The sequence below is a fragment of the Sceloporus occidentalis genome, unplaced genomic scaffold, assembly GCF_023333645.1.
Source record: "Sceloporus occidentalis isolate IW3139 unplaced genomic scaffold, rSceOcc1.0.p SCAF_118, whole genome shotgun sequence".
Taxonomy (NCBI): Eukaryota; Metazoa; Chordata; class Lepidosauria; order Squamata; family Phrynosomatidae; genus Sceloporus; species Sceloporus occidentalis.
The window spans coordinates 2140187-2162088 of NW_028317098.1; the positions used below are offsets into that span (position 1 = coordinate 2140187).

At 39.1% G+C, this 21902-nt stretch overlaps 1 protein-coding gene across 2 annotated transcripts in view; it reads left to right on the top strand.

Moving 5' to 3' along the window:
- GRHL1 (grainyhead like transcription factor 1) overlaps positions 1 to 21081 on the top strand; it is a 73504-nt gene extending 52423 nt beyond the window's left edge. The window contains exons 9-16 of one of the 2 annotated variants that reach the window (XM_089498298.1): positions 2532 to 2690; positions 5910 to 5997; positions 7245 to 7384; positions 9198 to 9235; positions 10780 to 10871; positions 12619 to 12704; positions 16869 to 16933; positions 19469 to 21081. In XM_089498298.1, the coding sequence (XP_089354424.1) occupies positions 2532 to 2690; positions 5910 to 5997; positions 7245 to 7384; positions 9198 to 9235; positions 10780 to 10871; positions 12619 to 12704; positions 16869 to 16933; positions 19469 to 19583 (783 nt within the window). In that variant the 3' untranslated portion in view covers positions 19584 to 21081. The remainder of the gene's footprint in view (positions 1 to 2531; positions 2691 to 5909; positions 5998 to 7244; positions 7385 to 9197; positions 9236 to 10779; positions 10872 to 12618; positions 12705 to 16868; positions 16934 to 19468) is intronic. The other variant, XM_089498299.1, reaches the window with a different exon arrangement.
- Positions 21082 to 21902: the final 821 nt, after the last annotated feature.

Here is a 21902-nt window from a genome sequence, read left to right on the forward strand (position 1 = left end):
ATTCATTAGCAGTCTCCCATCCAAGCACTAACCAGGCTGATCCTGCTTAGCTTTGAAGATCTTGGTGCTTTTAGGGTATATAGGTACAGGGTGTCAAATATGATAAACTGATGAAACGTCTGGAGGATGATTCATAAAAGTAAATCTGATGCCACTAAAAGCACAATATACCCCCAGGGCCATGTGAATTGCCTTTGGGCAGCTCCAGCAATAAGCCTGAAATATTGTTTTGGTGCAAGTCACGTTCAGGTGTTATCTCCTTATGGTGGTTGTTTCCAGTACACATAAAATGAGTAAGAACTGGGGAGGACATGATGCAAACATAACTCTGGGAACGTCATGGCCCAAAAGCACACAATTATCACCTTAAAATGTTTGGCTCTGGAATACCTTGAAATCATATTTAGCTGAATGCTGCTGTTGCTTTCTTTTTTCCTCTTCCACTATTCATCCTGAAGCATGATATCCCTATGCCAGTTTTTCCATCATAAATAAAGATTAATTCATCAGCAGAGGTGGGCAAACATACCGTATTGATATTCATTTGTCTTGTCTCAGAAATGATTATGTTAACGCCCCTGCCTACTAAATTGGAAACAGTTTGCTAATTTCCAAGACAATCTGATGTGTGAGCCAGGGAGGAACAAAATTGGGCTGTCTCTCCTTGCTTTTGTGCTTAGGCCCAGGGTTGGGTGGAGAGAATTGTGGTTGTTGGTGAATGGATTGTAGGATGTGGAAGGCAACATCAGGGTAGGGTTGTGATGGTACTGACAGACTTGAATTGTCAGTCCAACTGATACCCCATCACAAAAGGTCATTATGTGTAGGAAATCTTGGGTATGACCTTTAGGGCTGAGTGGGAAGCTTGTTTCTACAACCTGTTTTAATGTGAGACATCTCAGAAATAGATTGTAAAACTAGAGAAATCGGGTGTGTTTTGCTCTGTTGCTGCATGTTTTGCTGGGAAGTTCTCATTTGCATTTCTCACTTCCCACAACATGAAGATATTCTGGGGAACACAGAATTATTATTATTATTATTATTATTATTATTTTAAAATGCACATTTACAGTTGTCAGACAGTACAATTTACATCTAGGTTTTATAGTAATACTTACATAGGTGTGTATTACATCTATGTTACAACACCTTACATTTTTTGCAGCTTTTTTTCATTGGAAGAACAGCTGTTCTTTTGTTCATGAATTTAGATCAGGAATCAGTGATGCTATAATCTGTGAAAACCTACCTGTTTGTCCCTCCCCTTTTGTGAGAACGACAAAAATCTTTTGAGGTGTTCCTTATATATATATAAAAAAGATTTTCTGTAAAGCACATTTAGTTTAAAGTTGCAATACCCGCAAGGGTCCACTGGGAGTCTCTCGTCCACCACCGATCAGTTAATTTCATTTCTTTGAAAGGCCACATTAAGGTGAGAGATGTGGAGTGAATTAAATTATCTCTCTTATTATTGGAATGATATCATTTCTTTGTATGCATTTTCAGCTGTGCAAATATCTTCACCTGGTAAATTCAAAGGCAGGTGAGGAACTGACTCTTTAGGACTATGTTGAATGAACTGTACTTGCTATACGACCAACACGGCTACCCCTGGATATGTTTTCCAGTTTTGGTAGGTTAGGGCTATGGGTCTTCAGTGGTGATATTTGGCAAACTCATCATGGATTTAAGACTTGGCAAATAATAATTAATTTGAACATTTTAAAAATGGATAAGCCACAAACAGCTGTAGTTGCAAATAGCAATTAAAGGTTCCAGATGCTGATATGTATCCTTATCCCCATCAAAAGACTCATTCTGGCTATATAAATACGTCCCTGGTGAGCATTGGGAAATGACTGCATGTGCAAACCTTGCTTCTGTGTGTAGGCCTCCTTTGCTGCTTTAGAGTAAAAGCCAATCATGTGAGTAGAAACTTGCTCTGGGTTATACAAGATACAAACCACACTGCAGAAATAATCCAGTTTGAGATCACTTTTAACTCCCCTGGCTCAGTGCTAGGGAATCCTGGGAACTGTAGTTTATTGTGGCACCAGAGCTCTCTTACAGAGATGGCTAAATGTCTCACAAAACTACTATTCCCAGATTTCCCTAGCATTGAGCCAAGGCAATTATAGCGGTCTCAGACTGGATTATTTCTGCAGTGTGTTTTGGACCCTAGAAGCAGAGTCAAAGACAACTCAGTTGAGGTCGGCCCAAGATGTCATGTAGGATGATGTGGAGTGGCACCCTATCCCCAGGTCCAAGTGTCTTAACCACTCATGTGGACAGTTTGGGATTTTGGAGCATTTCAGATTTTATAATTCCGAACAGGGGAAACTTAAGCTGTATTAGAGTATTTTGTGGCTTTCAGACTAATGAGTCAACTGCAGTTTTGCCTCTGCTTTATGGGTTGACGCAGTAGTGATGTGTTTTTCTTCCCCTGTAGCACAACAACAAACAAAAGCAAAAATAACATGTTCTTTAATACTGGTTACTGATAGGAATTGTTATGTTTGGTTTGCTTGCAGGTCTTCATTGCCGTAAACTGCCTCAGTACAGATTTCTCTTCTCAGAAGGGTGTTAAAGGACTTCCTTTGAATCTTCAGATTGACACCTACAGCTACAACAACAGGAGCAACAAACCTGTCCACAGAGCTTATTGCCAGATTAAAGTCTTTTGTGATAAGGTAAAACGACAGGAATCAATCAAACAGTGGCTTTAGAAACATTGTTATCTCCTACAGCCAGATAATTAGGTTAGACAGTCAACTCAGTAGCACATGTAAGCAGGAAAAACAACACCAGTACTCTGTATATTGGATATTATCTGTTACTTCTGGGATCTTTGAAATCTATCAAATGCAGCGTGATTCCATTTATTTCCATCAGATTTGATGCCCAAAGATTCTGCCTCAGTTACAAGAAATCATGCTAAATCCAAGTAGTACGATTCCTAAGAACAAGGTCTGTTTGTTTGCTTTTGTACTATTACTCAAGACAGCTCACTTTTGAGAAACACCAAGGCAAGTTCAAACTTCCGCCCTCTTGATCAGTTTTTGGGATGGTGAGCTCACATTTTGTTCAGTTTGGAATTTCTGTGATCACAATTTTGCATCATTCTTTGCTTGCTTATAGCTAGTAATTTCATCTAAAACTCTGCACCAATGTTGCCTGTAAGTTTTATCTTGGGTGCAAAACACACTGCAGAAATAATCCAGTTTGAGACCGTTTTAACTGCCCTGGCCCAATACTATGGAATTCTGGAAACGGTAGTTTTGTGAGACATTTAGCCTTCTCTGCTGGAGATCTCTGGTGCCACAATAAACTACAATTCCCAGGATTCCATAGCACTGACCCAGGGCAGTTAGTGATCTCAAACTGGATGATCTCTGCAGTGTGTCTTGGAGCTAGGTTTTATCCTCTTTTTGTCTTGAGCTGATTTACTGCCATTGTTTTGTTGTTATCTTGTCTTTTATGTTATTAATTTACCTGTACTTCCTTCAGAAAACTTTTAAAATGTGATTGATTGACTGATCACTCAATAGTAGGGGTGAGGAAAGTCTGTATCTCCAAATGTTACTGAACTACAGCTCCCAACATTTCTTAGCATCAATTCTGATGGCTAAAACTAACGGGATCTGCTGTCTGGCAGTATCTAAAGGGCCACAATTCGCCTGCTCTGGTTCATAACCAGGTAGATGGGCATGCCATAAAAAAAGTCTGGGCTGTGTCTGGAAAAGAAGCAGGTTTTTCAACATTACTTCTCTGTACACTGTAAATTCCTGTCTTGTACTTCTAATGTGCATAGTTTACACCAGCAGAGAGCAGCGCAAGAGTAATAATAAAGACCAGAGTAGAGGGGATGGCTATTCCATGTGACCTTGGCAAGTCACATTCTCTCAGCCTCAGGGGAAGTCAAAGGCAATCCCCTTCTAAACAAATCTTTAAGAAAAGTCTGTGATAGGTTCACCTTAGTGTTACCAGAAGTGAAAAATGATTTGGAGGCATTCTACAACAAAGTACACATGCACATGTTTTATTTAACTGGCATGTTTGAAAGCCAGCATAGTCTCATGGTTTGAGTGTTGGACTAGGACTACAGGAAACCAGGGTGCAGAGCCCCATTCAGCCATGGGAACCCATTGGGAGACTTTGAGTCTCACTCTGAACAAATCACACTTTAGGTGAGTCACACTCAGAGCCCTCTCTGAACAAATCTTGCCAAGAAAACCTAGGTAGGATAAGGTTCCTATAATATTTTAATAAAATAATATTTATTTATTTATTTATACCCCCTCTTCAGCCAAAAGGCTATCAGAACGGCTTACAAATTGTTAATTAGACATTCCTATAAGTCTTAGTCAAACTGAAGGCACATGACAACTACAAAGTGCTTCAAGTATATTGCCTCAATATACACCTTGATCCATGGCAAGAGGCAGGTAATAAATAATAATTTACTATTACTATTACATTACAGATTTGGTTGAGACTGAGAGTGCCCCACCTCTTTACATTGCAGAGTAATTTTTACTTTTGCATCATACATGTTTGCTTGAAATCAATTTCAGCAGTTACTAGACAGGAGACAATAAACACAAAGAATCAGTCTTAGGTGTTCTTTGTGGATATTGCATCAGAGTTTACCAAGTTTTCATAATTTACAGTGCTGCTGGTCTCCAAATCTTGGTTCAGATTACCATAAATTGAAGTTGATTAGAAGATCTGTTGTTGTTGTTGTTGTTGTTGTTGTTGTTGTTTTTGTTTGCCTCAAGTTGTTCCTGACTTACGGCAACCCTAAGACAAACCTATCACAGTTTTCTTGGCAAGTTTCTTCAGAGGGGGGTTGCCATTACCATCTTCTGAGGCTGAGAGAGTGTGTCTTGCCCAAGATCATCCAGTGGATTTATATGGCCAAGCTGGGATTCCAACCCTAGTCTCCACAGTCATAATCCAATGTTCAAACCACTGTGCTGACTCACAGATGTAACAACAAAAACATGTTGGAGAAAGCCATAGCCAGTTGTTTTCCTGTGCAGAAGGTATATGTTCGTATAGCAAATTGTGTTACCTAAATGTATGCCTTAAAACAGGGCTGGCCAGGTCATTAGGCACAGTGAGATGATTGCATCAGTTAGTAGCTGTTGGCAGGAAAGCAGTTGGCCCTTGGTTGTTCTCCTGTGTCCTTTGGCTGTCCCTCTCTGCTGGAGGACATTGTTGTCCTTTACCTCAAGTAGCAAAATGTCTGAGGCCTGGCTGGTTCAGCTTTAAAAAACAGCTTTTCTTGCCAAACCTGTACAGTATGCATTCCTTTCTAGTTTTCTGAACATGATGAACCAGTTGATTCCACATTAAGGCTGCAGTCCATCCTAAATATATTTACAAGGGAGTAAACTCACTCCTGAGTAAACATTTAAGTAAAGTATCCAAGTGGATCAGATTGAGCAGGTAGCAAACTTGAAGCAGTAATTTTGATTCTTGCTAGTTAGGTAGATGGACACCACACATTTTTCTTGCTGTTGAGATACTTTTTGGCTTGTATTTCAGAAAATCTACAGCAGTAATTGAAAATGTGTACACTATTTTTAAGGCACATTTCCAATTTCTTGTCAAAAATATTGCACCTGAAAAAAAATTGTCACAGGTTGTGAAGTACAGCTATAAGGAGGTGTATTGGTTGAAAGATGGTCCAGCCATTTCCTCAGTGACAACCTTTTGAAACAGCTTCACAAATTCAAAATTTTCTGGTTGACTTGGTGGAGTGGCTGGTGTGACTTCCACAATGTTTGATCTGGGAGGGACTAAGCAGGTGAAAAAGGCAAAGAAAAAGAAGGCAGAGAATCACTTCAAAGGTGGAGAACAAGAAGACACCTCTGAAAGCAATTTCTCCTCTGTTGATTTGACAGGGTGCCGAGAGGAAGATCAGGGACGAGGAACGAAAACAAAGCAAAAGAAAAGGCAAGTGCACTGACCCCAGCTCCCAGCTGAATGCCTGTAAGTAGAAATATATATGTTTCAGTGCCACCTAATTTAGAAGACAAGTTCAACTTAATCTTCTTTGAAAACACAGGCAATGCCCTAATACAATGTCTTTTAAAGGGGAGTTGCACATGCTGACACAAGAGAGCTGTTGATACAATTTTTCCTTGTTTTACTTATCATTCTGCTAAGAGATGAATGTGTTTACTTTGGAGAGAGGAGGGAGATGATGATTAAGCAAGGAAACAGCTTGCATCTAATTGCACTAGGGATGGAAAGAATAATAACAAGATTTCTTAGCCTTGATGGGAAAGGGTGTTTCAACACTTTGAGGCACACCCTGTTGAAGAAACAGTCAACTGCCACAAGATTTTAAAAATATATTGGATGTAAAGGTTTTTGTGCATCTAATGATGTGCCATCACTATAGGCACAATTTCCTCCATTGCTCACAAGCAGTCCAGAAATGAAACAAACATTCACAAAACCTGCTATAATTTTGCCCAGTGGAGTGAAAACATTTGATAGCCTTCATTCTTATATCTGAAAACAACATTAGTGATGATTTGCATACCTAAATTGCACCAAGGAAAGGAGGCTACCTGGGAGGATTTCCATAGGATGAAGAAGAGATGATGTTGGAGAGTTCTGAGTGTATTTATTTATTTATTTCATTTATGCTGCCTTTCTTCTGGAAAGTAACCCAAGATGGCTCACAAATAATGTATCTCTGAGTCAGGGCTGGGAATGCTGATTTGTAAAATATTTCAACATTCCTTGGGATATGAAAATGTCACCATTATATTGCTCTCCTGCTTATGGCCTCAAAAGGTATCTCAATATGACTTTCAAAATAAAATAATAAAAAAGCAAGAGTTAATTCTTTTTTTTTTTTTAAGTTTGTGGAAGGTGCTCCTTGTCCTCAGTTCCAGCTGCCCCATTCCATTTCCCTCTCTCCTGGCTTTTGCGGGTGTTTACTCCTGTCCCCAATTCCAAGTCCACTGAAAATGGAGAACTTTGACTTCCCCCTCTTAGAGTTCTCTCCAAATATGATCTCATACTTCTGCAAACCATGATGATACCTTCTAAGATTGCCAGGTGAAATAAATTATTCCTCTGCTTTTAATGGTTGTGCAGAAAACAGAATTTCAGCAGATGTTGCCTGTTATCTGGTTGCATGACAAGCAAAACCTTTTGAAATTCTTTCATCTCTTTGTCAGTTCTACTTTTATTTTAACAGGGTTTTTTTTTCTTTCCACCAGTTTCTGATGTCAAAGTGCCCATGCTCCCATCCCACAAGCGTACAGACATCACTATCTTCAAGCCATTTATGGATCTTGATACTCAGCCAGTCCTCTTCATACCTGATGTTCATTATTCCAATATTCAGCGTGGAGCTCATGTATGATTCTTCAATTTTTTTATATTGGTGGGATGGGATTACAGTAAACAGATTAACAAAAAGGAAGAAACAAGTGGAAATTTATTTCTCATCTGACTGCACAAAGTAACTGAGGTGGGAATTTGGCCCAGGTGATTATCACATGGCGTATAAGGACGGGAGTGAAGTGGATTGCTCCCATCCTTATGCCGTCCTTATTGCATGATTGTGCAAAAGATTATCACACATGTCACACTCATCCTGTCATTATCTTGTCAATGACGTAGAATTGTCCCATCAGTTTTCATTAATGGAAACTTCCATTATTGAAAAATTACAGGTCGTTTCCACTTCATTGACAGGATAATGACAGGATAAGCGTGACGTCATCTGTTAATCTTTGTGCGATAAGGACAGGAGCAATCTGCTTTGCTCCCATCCTTTTCCCTGTATGATAATCTCCCTTGTCTCATCTTCTGTTATAATGAATGCCTTTGTGTGTTTGGGAGTGGAAGGTGGGGACAGGTCACAGATTTTTTTCCCCCTGAAGATTGAGATGCCAGTGGTATGAAAGTTTAGTTTTAACTAAAATGTATTGTGTCTCTGAAAGTGTTATTTCATTCCTTTCTGCTATTGTTCCAATTACAATATCAATAAATGTTCAGAGACCCTTAATCCAATTTATTTGTAAAGATCAATTTCTTCCACAATATCATGCATGAGCACCTCCAGGTGGCTCACAGTCAAGGAACAAGAACTTTCAAAGTTCAAGAGAAATCAAAAAAAAAGGCCATAAATAGAAGCAACAATAAAGATCCTCATGGTATTCTCTAAACCAGAAAAGACACAAACCCCAAAACAGCAGTTCACAGATCTTTTAATAGCATCCGATGTTTTTAAAACTGTTTTACTTATCGGGAGAAGGTTAGCAGCGAGGGATCAGATCTTATTTCCTCTCCTAGGACTTTATCACACAGGCAAATTGGTTAAATCCCATGTAGAAATGGGATTTAAAAGTCCACAAAACACCTGCAAAAGTGGGATGTTTTTCAGACGCATTGATGTCAGTTGAGAAATAACACAACATTAATCCAAACATAAAGTTGACCATAAAAACCTCCATTTTACTTTTGGAAGTTCCCCAAAAGTAAAAAGAAATGAGTTTTATTGACTTTCCATTCTGATTAATCTTGCATTATTTCCCATTGATGCCAACATCGTCTGAAAAACTACTCGCTTTTGTGGGTTACTTTTACTTTCTATTCAGGTTAACCCTGAATGTCATGTGAAAAACAACCCACTTTTGTGAGTTGTTTTCACTTTAAACCCAGTTTCTGTATGGGATCCATCCCATGTGATAAAGTCCTTACAAAGGAAGTGAGTCCTGGTGCCACTGCAGAAAATACCAAAACAAAGGAAGAAAGGGAGATAATGGGTGTAATTCAGTAGCCAAGTTTGCAGTGTGTGGGGAAATTAAGCCAAAGAAGAAAATGTAGAAGAAGCAGGCCTAAGGAGTAAGTTTTGTGGACATTGGAATGGGACAAGATGATGAAGATTTGGTGATGGGATGGAATCTGTCCAGGCATTGGAAGCAGGGAGCAAGGTGGAAGACACACAGGAAAGAATAAGGGAAGGGAACAAAGCAGACCAGTAGCACATGTTTCCTAGTTCTACCTGGTTTCTAAAGTGCTTTCCTCCGAATTGCTTGGTCGCCTTATACTAACAGAGAATGTGACATTATAGTAGTAATTCTTTTTGTTGACCAGCTGTTAATTGTACTCTTGAACATTTCCAGAATTGACTGATTTTTATTTTATTTTGCTCCCACTTCTAGGTATTTCCTCTTGCATCTGATGAACTGGAGGGAGAAGGGTAAAATATGTTATTAAGTTTCCTACTTTTGTACCAGTCTTTTTGGTGTTTTTTTTGTTTTTTTGTTTTTTTGTGTTTTTTTTTGGTTGGTTGGTTGGTTGGCTGGCTTATTTATTTATTTATTTTTCTGTTGTTGTTTAGTTCTGGTTGAGTGGTAATCTGTCCAGGATAGGCAGCTTTTTATAGAATATCACACTAAATCAAGACAACTTAAATAAGTACTGTACAGTATAGTTAAAAGCATGCAAAGGTTAAAATAGAATTAAACTATCTACAATATTAAAACAATTGTTAAAAACACTTAGAAACAATAAAAAGTTCAAAAACCACTTAAATTTTAACTTGTATGTTTGTTGTTGTTTTTTGTTCTGTTTTTTAAATATTGCATTGAATTTTATACTTTTTTAAGGAGGGGAGGGTACCAGGGATTTTATATGTTTTGTATTTTTAACTTTGTTAGCCGCCCCGATTGTTCTCAGAGGAGCGGGATACAAATAAATTTTATTATTATTATTATTATTAAATTTAAAAAAATACAGCACTCTCTTAAGAGGTCCTTTCTTTTAAGATCCTTTAATTTTAAAAGCCTGATAGAATAAAAGTTTTTTTTAAAAAACCTATGGACACTTCCTCCCATGTTGCACCAGTCCAGAAACTGAACCAAGGGCCTGTTACAGACAGCCAAAATAAAGCTGCTTCAGGTCACTTTGGAGGTATGCTGTTTAAATGATACATGCATCCTAAGAGTCCAGAAGCCGCAACCAAAGCCATCTTCCAGTCCTAAAGACTGGAGTGCAGCTTTGGTGCAGCTTCCAGACTCTTAGGACGCATGCATCATTGAAACACCATACGTCCAAAGTGACTCGAAGCAGCTTTATTTTGGCTGTCTGTATAAGGCCAAGGTGTTTTCAAGTATGTTTCTTCTATATCCAACATAGATCTGTGGCAACAAGATATGATCCCTATCTCCCCATGTGAGCCTGCTCATACACTGAGATCCTTATGAAAGGCCCTTTCATGCCCTCAGCCTAACCATCTTTACAGACATGGCTGGTGGGAACACAAGATAGGGCTTTCTCGGTGGCTGCTCCTAGGCTGTGAACCACCCTTTCTAATGGCCCCCTTCATAAGCAATCAGGATATGAAAACAGGGCCCCTTTTCCAGGGAAAATGAAGTAGGTTTTCCACTTGGTTGTTCAGTGAAAGTCAAGCATGCGATGTAAACACGTCTTATGCTATCTGATACTCTAGTTCCAGTGTCCTTGTAGTATTTGGACAAGAAGTGGGCTGAAACTCTTAACAAGTTAAGAAGAATGTTAAACACATTGTCCTCTTCTTAGATTCATTAACTGAAAAATCAACTAGTTCTTACAACAGAGTGTTATCCACTCATTTATTTCTGATATTGACAGGCTGCATTGAAACACTGGCCATGATCCCACCATCCCTGTTCTTAGGGATAGGTCTTACTTTAGCTGCCTGCAATAATGCAAGAAGACTGTTTGGATTTGTATCATTGCTTGATTGTCTGTTTGTTTTTTTAGGAGCTCTACAATGAAGAGAGGGCCTTACTTAAATGAAGATGATTTTGCTGCCAGCCCAATTAAGTTATCACGAATAGAAGAACCCAAAAGAGGTAAAGGCCCTAATCATTTGGAAAGAAAAACCTGTTTAGATTGGTCCTGTGTGCCTTCTAGAAGAGTGCTTGCATAGATAGAAGGAGCTAGCTAGCAGCCATTGTATGAGCCATGTCTCCTTTGTGATTTATTACATTCATTTACATCATGAGCACAGAGAGATGGTTCCTGTACAGAGGGCTTAGTTTGTGGTCAAAGGATGACTTTGTCAACAATAAGAAACTGGCTCTACAAGGGAGATTCCTCTTCAGGTGACACAGAATAAACATATATCCTCCAGTTTGCAAAGTGTGTGGGTGGGGTGAGGCATATTCAGATTGCGTAAGAAATAAACCAAGAAAACTTTTGCTTCTTTATGCATGTGCACACTCTATGGCAGAGGTGGGCAAAGTGCAGGCTGTGGACCTTATGCGGCCAACAGGGCCCACAAGGGGTGAAAAAAATTCAAAATACAATTTGGACAAGGGCATTTCCACATTCCCAGAGGGGGCCCCTGGGCCACTTTAGGCCCAGTAGGGGCCTTTTGTGAAATAGAAACTTATCAGGAAGTGATCTCTGCTCACTCCCTATTGTTAAAAAGGCCTATCTTGGCATAAAATTGCCCAAGAAGATCCCAAAACATGGTGAATATGCTCCCGTGTCCCCTGGAGGGCATTTGGGAGCAAACAATTTTTTGGTCAGAGTGGGTGTAGTGGAAAAGAGAGTACAGTGTTCCAAAATCTTCTAGGTCCCTAGCCTTCCAGTTGCCCTCCCCTACTCTGTGATAAAGGCATGTTCAATGTCCTTTATCAAAGTTATTCATGTGTATCAAAGGGAGCTTTGGCTTACCCAGCAGATGTAGGAAGCAAGTGGGAAAGGACTGGACATTGGTCTTCAAGGAAACACCGGGATGTGGGCACTCTTCAGAAGCAATGTTGTGTCTGCACATTGTGTACTTGGGGATCAAGTCCAAGGTATAAAAGCAGACCTAAGTCAGAGAAGAATGTTCGGTCAAAGAAAAATGTTTTCTCTGTGCGACTTTCCACAAGGTAGAGCGGCTTGTTTTTCCATTAGACTTTGACTCTCAAAACAGGTTATTGGCTCATATAGAGAACCCTAGGAACCTGTGCACATTGCCCTTTTATATTCTTGTCTCCACTTCTCCTTTTCTTTCAAGCCCTTTTGCTTTTTTCAGTGTGGCACTGGTGTCCTAAATTCACCTTTGTCAACTGACATTATGGTAGTATAGTATAATCTAAACCCTATGTGTGATAATGCTATCGTATGCAGCAGATACCAGTTTTTCAGAAGGGTGAGTTAAGGACACCCAGCATGTTGCTCTGAACTTCCTTATTTTCTATTATCTGAAGCATACGTTTTCCTGTGTGGTAACACTTTCCATGTGCTTGGGAAGGAGCTAATTTCAGAGCATTTCTTCCATTTTTACCTGGATCACCTATTCTCAGTGGTTCAGCCAGAGCTTGGAAAATAAACTACAGGTTTAATTTAACAAGTCCAGTGGTCTTGTAGCAACTCTGGTACCAAAAAAAGGGAATGTTTCCAAGTTTTGGTTTCAGTGATAGATTTGTTTCTGTGCTATTTCCTCATGGGTAAGCTGGCACACTATTTTAATATGTACCTGCCCTGGATCATTATAAACTCAAATATTTAATGCTTCATTGTTTTGCATCACTGTTGTTGTTTTGTCTGATATCTGTCCTTAATTGGATTTCCCCTTTCTTCCTGACATGACTTTGTTGGATCCAGTATTGTTGTATGTTCGAAAGGAATCAGAAGAAGTATTTGATGCACTTATGCTCAAGATACCATCCTTGAAAGGTCTCATGGAAGCTGTAAGTTGCACAATTCTTTATTATCTAATTTAAGAAATGGGGAAACCTGTTTTTCTGCACTATAGGGGTAGACAACTATGTGTGTTACCCATATAGACATCTGAGATATCAGCAGTGTAAATGGTTATTGATTCAGCACTGCCTAAACCTAAGCTGTATGTGTGTATGTGCTTTCAAGCTACCAGTCAACTCAAAGTGACCCCATGAATTTCAGAGGGTTTTCTCAGGCAAGGAACACATAGAGGTTGTTTTGCCAGTCCCTTCCTCTGAAATATAGCCTATCTGGTATTTGTTGATAGTCTCCAATCCATGTACTCACCCTGCTTAGCTTCCACGATCAGATGGGATCTGGTGCCTTTAGATTGTTTAGGGCACCATAAGCATTAACTGTGCTCAAATGGTTTTGGATCTTGTTTGGCCTGAGCAAATGTTGGCTTGAGGATTATTATTTTTTTAATGATTAAGGTCCAAAACACACTGCAGAAATAATCCAGTTTGAGACTGCTTTAACTGCCCTGGCTCAATGCTAGGGAATCCTGGGAATTGTAGTTTATTGTGGCACCAGAACTCTCTAACAGAGAGGGCTAAATGTCTCACAAAACTACAGTTCCCAGAATTCCCTAGCATTGAGCTAGGGCACTTAAAGTGGTCTTAAACCAGATTATTTCTGCAGTGTGTTTTGGACCTTTGTTCACTTCCAAAATGACCTTCTGCAAGAATTAGAAATATAGAGGCAAGTTTAGATTGTCAGTGATTCTTCTATGAGTAGACAAACCCCACTTCCATTTGTGGATGCAGCAAACACTTTGCTAAGAGGAAGGAGATCCCAAGTGTATGTTGAGACTTGGAAAGCACAGTTTGAAATCACAAACAGCAGGGATTGCACAGAGCAAAGAGCAGGTGAAGCTGATAGATTGAAAAGGAGCAAGGCATTAGCTTAGCCCAGAAATTGAGTCACCTGAACATTTAGAACAACTTCCTGATGATAAGAGCTGTTCAGCAGTTGACAGTGTGGAGTATGGAATATGGATGGACATTTGTTAGGACTTTGGAGTGCTTTGGTTGTATTTCTGCATAGCAGGGGGCTGGACTGGATGGACCTTGTGGTTTCTTCCAACTGTAGGATTCTGTCTCTGTCTGTTTTGTTTTCTGTTACATTTCTGTCCTGCCTTTCCTTAATTTGAGCCCATGGTGGTTTGTGTGGCTCTCCTCACGTTAGCTTCACAACAATACTGGGAGATGGGTCAGGCTGAAAGGGCCAAGGACTGCCCTGGGTCTTGTGACTTTCATAAACAAATAAATAGAGTCAGGATTTGAAGTTGGGGGTTCCTATGTCCAGCACTTTAATCAATGTGTTGGCTGTCCCCAACAAGTGATCATCCTGACAGGTTCTCTTTCTTGACTATGCTTATTTATGTTAGTTTTTTCTTGGTTTAGAGAATGATCCCTGTTTTATGAATTCCCTCTATAATGCCAATATAACTTTTTGCATGCCAAGCAAAATATATAATCGGCTGACAGTAGGCAGTTTGGTCTCATCTCTGTTACCTGCTTTGCATAGGACTTCCCAAAATATTTTAAAATGCTCCCTCTCACGGTAAAGTTTATTTCTTTCTCTTCCTCTCTCTTTCCACTCCCTCTCCCCCTCCCATGCTGCAAAATGGATGAAGATACATTTTATACATGCTTCTTCACACCCATAGGTATATGTAAATTCTTATTTGGCTGCTTTCAGAGAGCAAATCCCATACATGTTCACTGGTCAATAAATCTCACTATGTTCAATAGGAATTATTATCTTGTACAGTATGTGTGTTTTAGGATTGTAGGTGAAGTTCTGGTTTGACCTTGCTTCTCATGCCTGTCTTCCAAAATGGGGGTGTCCTGCTATTGTCGCTCTACCTGTAGAACAATTGACAGCTTCTCTGTGCATTCCTATGCTCATGTATGCCTGTGTTGGTCAGGGAAGAGGGTCTCATACCTTGGAGAATCATCCTTAGAACTTTGGTCTTCTTTCTTTGCATCCTCTACCTCTGTTCTTATCCAGCTGGAAGATTATGGAGTTGTAAGAAAAGAAGCCTTCCTGTGCCCATGACAGATCTTACCTGTCTTGACCTCAGGATTCAGATTCCGTCCCCTGATCTGACATTCCTTCACAGTATCTTGAAATGTATTGCATGCATTATGAGTCCAACCATTTTCCTTGTGTGAACTTGGCATTAGGAAAAAGAAATTGGATGACAGAATTAACTGACTGCATTACGTGGGCATGTGTGTGTGCATGCCTTCAAGTTGCCTGTCAACTTATGGTGGTCCCATGAATTTCATAGGGGTTTCTAAGGTATACCCAGCTAAAAAGTCAAGGCACATGTGTACAAATGCTGTGCTATATAATTTCACCACTATATTAATCTGTCTAAGAATCATAATGGATGTTGGTTTAAACATATTGGATCCTAAAACAGTGGCAACTACTGTTCAGTTCCTTTTGCATAGGTTGTGGGTTTTTGGTTTTGGTATAACAGAAGGGGGCAGGGGGCAACCCCAGCCAACCCCAGTCACCTATTTTGCCTATTTGGCAAAATAATACTGCCACAATCCCAGTAAGTCAAAGTGAATTTAAGATTCTGAGAGCCGAGGAGCTAAGTGAACACCCATGCATGCAGAGCCTTAGATAAATATTTTGAACTTTGGCACAAAAGAAAAGTATGGCTGATTTTGCATAACGGTTGAGCTCAATAAACAGGATCCAAGACCACAGAATCAAAGTATTGGCAGTGTGCAAGACTTCACACCCTAAAGCGAGGTGGACTGTTTACATGGCTTTCACAAGATGTGAGGGGTTCACAAAAAGCGAGGCAATAAGCAAGGGGAAATGATAATTTAATATTCATAAACTACAGCAAACAAAATGGTCCTCATTAGCCAAACATGGGGCCTGAAGCCCAGAATTTTCCACCATTCAGTGTGGTTTCCATGGGAGATTTTTAGCTGGGGGGGGGGGGACTCCTGACTAGTGAGTTTGGTTTAGTTATGACTATCACCAAATCAAAACGTTCACTTGGATGGTGGGAATGCCAATGAGGTCTGAATGCTTCATGTGTTCTGGATGCTGAGTGAAAGCTGATTTTATGTCAGTTTGGCTTCAAAAGACATCTGAATAAGTTGATTTCTGCTTTTGTTCACCTTCTTGTGTATTATTCATTTGCTAGGTCCCAGAGTAGTCAACCATATTGTCTGTCACATTTGGGCCATATGAGGTAGATTTTGAGATTTCAGATAGGCTTTCCATCAGCCAGTCAGCTCAGACTTGCTGAGGTTTCTATGACAGCTATGAATAGAGCAGGTCATTCTCTTTTTGTATGGCATTCATTGTCTGGAAAAACCACATGTTTGGTGACGTAGTTGTTTATGAAGCTGTCCATATTTTGTTTTTACACTTGTTCCAATTCTTTGTGGAGATGCAGTTTCTTTTAAAGTTCTGCCATGTAAAAAATGTGCCTAGCATAAAACATACCATCTCAGAGAGACAAACTAAATACTGTGAAAGCATGAGTGTGAGTTACTGCCAGTAAATAAAGTACAGGGACAGTTAAATTTATATTGCTTTTAATGTTGTGTGCAAAAGCAATTCTTGGGAAAAACTGAGGATTGTTGAATGTTTTGGACTAATTCTAGTGCCTGTGGCCAGTAATTTTTGGTTTCTTTTCGGAAACTAGTGCATAAGCTCCAGCATATATTACATTGCTCTTAGGGCTGAGAAATTAATTCAGTTCAGACACACATGTCTGTCTCAAACATCAAGTTGAATTTTAGTTGAGCCTCTTTAACCATGGCATAATTTGCCAGGAAACCCAAATTAGGAATGATTATTTGCTTGTGTTTTACATTAACGGAGGCTTGGCTTGATGTCTGATTTGGCAAGCCACGATTAAGGTCTTTGTTCTTTTGCTATACTTTACCAGACAAGGATAAGTGAATGAAGCTGAGATGAAACAAAACAAAAGCAGAAAATGCAGATGTATGCTATGGCTTCTCTGCTGTTTGCATAGAAACTCAAACTTGTTTTTGTTAGCATGGAATTTAGTTGCAATTCAGTTTTTAAAAGAGATCTTTGTCACTTCTTTGTTTCAAAAAATGTTTCCATGTTTTGTTTGTCTGTAGATATCTGACAAATATAATGTCCCTTTGGATAAAATTGGAAAAGTCTTCAAGAAATGTAAAAAAGGGTGAGTATATCTCAGCTTGGGCCTCTATTGCTTGGCAATGAAAACATGACATCTTAGAAGCTTTTAAATAATGCCCCCCCCCCAATAATGCTGAGCCCTGGGAATCCAGCTGCTTCAGATAATGCATTAACAAAACAAGGATCATTCAAGTGATCCTTCTTGCAGGATTCTTGAGCTGCTCCAGGAAAAAAAAAGACAGTCCTCCATAGTTTACCCTTCATAATGGTCAGGGAAATGCTTGCTTAATTCTCTCTAGGCAGAAAGACCAGTCCACCCACTTCCCTCCACTGTCCTTGAACTTGAAGGGAAGGAGCAGGTCTATTGCATATTGTCAGGAAATCCCAAAATATTCGCTCAACAAAATGAAGTAATTTCTCTTGCATATCATCAGAGCAGGATCTGGACCTTGCAGGAAGGTCTCCAAAAATCTAAAGTCTGATTATGATGACAACCAATGCTGTATATGACAATAGTGATTGGATTCTGCCATGTCTGTGATGTACAATGGGACCTTGTTATCCATGGGGGTTGGGATCCAGGACCTTCTGTGGATAACAAAATCCGTGGATGGTCAAGTTCTATTAAATACAGTAGCATAGTTAAATGGTGTCCCTTGTATAAAATAGAAAATCTAGGTTTGCTATTTGGTATTTATATTTTTTGGAATACTTTCAAGCTGTGGATGCTTGAATACGTGGATAAAAATCCATGGATAAGGAGGGCCAACTGTATTTCATTTAATAAGCTAAACAGTATGCAGCAAAAGTGGCAATGTTGAAACGCGAAGGGAAGGAGCAGGTCTGTTGCACATTGTCAGGATATCAAAATGAGGTGGTTTCTCTTGGATATCGTCATAGCATGATCTGGACCTTGCAGGAAGGTCTCCGAAAACCTGAAGTATGATTGTGATGACAACCAATGCTGTGTATGACAATAGCGATTGGATTCTGCCCTTGTCTCTGACGTAATTCATTTAATAAGCTAAACAGTATGCAGCAAAAGTGGCAATGTTGAAACCTAAGGAAGCTTTGGATTGGAGCCATGCTATTCAAATCACTTGTTTTAGAGCAAGGGTTCTCAACCTGGGGTGCCTGCAAGCCTTAGGGGGTGTGAAATGAAATTTCAGGGGGTGGGATAGTTATATGAATTAAATTCTCTTTTGCCAGTCAAGACAAAATCTAGGAATGGCCTGAATCCACAGGCAGACGTGCAGATCAGTCAACAAGAAAGTTCCATGTTTTGACAAAATCATGAATGAGAAGCAGGAGCAAAGATGTCACTGAATGTTCTGTTCACAGTTGGGATTGATTTTACTTTTTACAATTTTTCCTGAATAAATTAGAATCTAATTGCTGAATTTAGATTTACATTTTATGCACTTCGTTAAAAGCTTAGTTTTCTTAAGTTCAGTTTGTTCACCTGCAGTATTGTATGTGGTTCAATCCAATTGAAAGTAGACTTTTCTTCTTTAAATGTGATATTACTTTTAGCAGTAGCAATAGCTTCGTGTATATAGAGCTTCATACCAACTAAGCAGTCTATTACTTTTGTAGGGGATATGAACATCAATCAGATTTCTTAGGGGTGTGAGGCATAGAAAAGACTGGGAACCAGTGTTTTAGAATCTGGAGACCGTGATTATAGTACTAATTCCAGTAGCTTGAGAAAGAAGCTTGACATATTTACACCACAGCTATTTTGACATCTATTTACAATGGTGTGGGAAACACGTTTCCTACAATCTATATACAATATTCAAGGCCATTTTTCACATACAGAATTTCCTCCCATCGTAATTTTTGGACAAAACCACAGGAAAAGCATGCAGGGAATCCTCCCCAATTGCATACATACTTTGTTTTAGCAAAAAACCAAAACCTTTTGTTAAACATCTGGAAGTAACCTAAAAACCAGACATTTTCAGTTTCACTTGGAGGGAACCATGCAGCTCTTAAACTGGACTGATGTGATGAAAAGTTGCCTCTTTATAATACACCTTAACTATTGGTTTGTGATGGATCTTACTGAAAATGTTCCATTGGATCCCTGTAGCTTTACAAAAATTACATTTCCCAGAGCTTCTTGCATGAGTTCTGATACTTAAAATCACTTTTTGGTGTGCTTGTGACCTTCAAATTTAGAGTGAATTAACAGACAATGGAGAGGAGGAATAACAACCTAAGGGTACCATGACAGCATCTCCTCTGAGTATGTCTAGTGTTTTCCAATTTCTGACTGGTGGGCTGGGCCTTTGACTGCATCTGACTACTTCAATTTGCTCTCCAGTTTGCTAGAAGCCAGTTCCTATCTGGCAAGACTTTTGTGCAATCATTTCCACCGTCACCACTCTCAGTTGGCAAGAGAGCAAAGAGAAACTCTAAACTATAATGTAATTTTCCTCTTGAGACCTTTTTCTAGCTTTGCTTAGAAGATCATGGTGAGGCCCACAGGGTTATGACTTGTTCTGTGCTGTTGCCATTGATGTATTTCTTTTCAATCGTTATTCAGTTTTTAATTCGCTCTTTATTTTCCCAGCATCTTAGTGAATATGGATGATAACATTGTGAAGCACTATTCCAATGAAGACACCTTCCAGCTACAGATTGAAGAGGCTGCTGGAACTTACAAACTTACTCTCACAGAGATCTAAAACCTACTCTTGTTGTGGCCTCTTGTGGTGGGGAGGGGGGTCTTTAAATGAAGGTTGTGAACACAAACCTTCTCATTGCTTTTTATCCTCAGGATTTAAAAGTGCCTCTAGGGAAGAAGCCATTTATTCTTCTGAAGTAGAATGCCCTTCTGCTGTGTGTGTGTGTGTGGGTTTTTTATTTAAAAAGAAAAACAAGACTGACATGCATCCAAATATCTGTCCTGTTGGCTGCAATATTGCACTCTGAATAGATGAACAGAAGGCACGTGTTGAGGAGAAAGAAAATCAAAACAGCAAATGCAAAGCACTGTAAAATGGTTTTTTTAATGTCACATTGTCTGTGTCTCCCCTTCCCATTAAATTTGTGGGATATCCTCATCAGTTAGTTATAGACCTGTTTTTCTTCAGTGAGTACAGCTTCAGGATTCTCACAGATGCTAAGGGGAGTTCCAGAAAAGGGCAGGGCCAGATTCTTACAATGTTTACGGTGGAGCAAGGCACAGCGAACCCTGCTACAACTTCTGCTACAACTTCTTAGGGGTGTAAGACTGTCTTGCTTTATGAAGAACTTACTTTATGAATCTCATTGATGAGCTGTATCTGTATATAAGTGCAGTATATTTTGAAGGGTTGTAAATATGTACATACCAGTCATCCTTATATAATATATATGTATACAGTGACAGTCATATAGATATATGTTTGGGTGTGTGTATAAATGTGCAATGAATAAATGCAATGAGGTTTCATATTTGAAAAAGCAGCCTCAGTTCTAAATTAAATTTATGCTGAGCATGTTGAGTCTCCTGTAAGGAGCAGCAGCCAAAAGTAAATTGGTTTCTGTATAGCAAATGTATCTTTATTGTCAGGACAGGAGTTGGGTCTAGCTCTTTGTCAAGTGATGATGCTGCAGTAGTGTATAAGCCTCTGCAGCAGTAGTAGTAAGATCTGTTTTCCTTGCAAGGTGCAGATTTCAGGAGGTGTAGGTCTCCTTTAAGTTTTAAGAGAAATGTGAGAAACACTTTACTCTCCAGGTGTAGACATCAGTCCCTAGAAGCCTAAGCCTGCATATGGCCTATCTTGACAATTACGGATGTCGCACCCAAAGCATCTCTTAAACCAAAGATTCCACAACTATGTTTTTAAAATGTAGCCCTGGTACCTCAGGTTCTCTGATAATTTTAACTTCTGAGCCTGGTTTATGTTTGTCACTGTTATTCAGCCAGCTCAGTTTGCATGTTGCCTTCATTGCACAATGTTAGTTTCAAATAATTCTCTTCCTTTCTCTGTGATTTGATGCCTTGTAGCTGTGATCTGTGGTTTGACTCTCTTTAAATTTGACATTGTTTGGATTGTATATTGTTTTTAAAACTTGCAATCTTAGCCATTTTGAAGGTCTCTTGTGGGGCCAAAAGACAGGATATAAATATTTTAAATAATCAAATGTCAATAGTGGATGAGCCGAAAAGCCTCCATACAATTCCATTTCTAGTGACATTCATGCAATAAAAGTAACGTGTCAGCAGACTTTGATTTCTCTGTGGTGTGCCTTCAGAAATGCCATATTTTGAAAACCATTCAGGTCAGTGAACAGTAGATCTCCATTTAAAGAAAATCTGCATGACTTGTATATCAGTAAAACTGAAGAAAGACATGTATAAAGAAGACCATAAAGGAGACATTAGGAATCTTCCTAAATAAATTTTTGGTTAGGTTTTTAGCAATCAAATGTCAACTGGTTAAAAGGGAAAAAAAACCCTCTTTGTTAATAAAACCCAGCAGCTTTTGCATATGCTACAGTTTATACTTCATAGGTAGGAAAAAGGTAATTTATCAAGTGAATTTTTACACAAGCACACACATTTCTGTAGGAAATTAATTATTTCTGTAGAATATGTTGTTATTAATATTCTGTAAAAAAAATTAAGATTTACAGTGGAGGGTGGATCTAAGAGGAAAAATCTGGTTTTGGGGTTGTTTTTTAAGACTGAATGAACCGATGCTCATATTTATATGTAATGTCTAAACTCTGAACTAAACTGTTGATTATTTTACCAGGAGATGAGGCTTTTAATTATAATGTTCTGTGGAACTAAATTTAGTCTTGCCCACTATTTTGATTCTGGTTTTTAAAAAGATGGACTGTAAGGCATGAGTAATTAAATTTTATATGTCCCTTTATAACATTAGTTACAAGTCAGTTAACTTTACCCTATGTTTTTTGTCCAGAGTGCTTGTGGGGAGACCTACACACTGCCGAGAGGTATCTCCATTTATATTATTCCATTCACTAACCCCAGTCTGTAGCTTTTGTTAAAA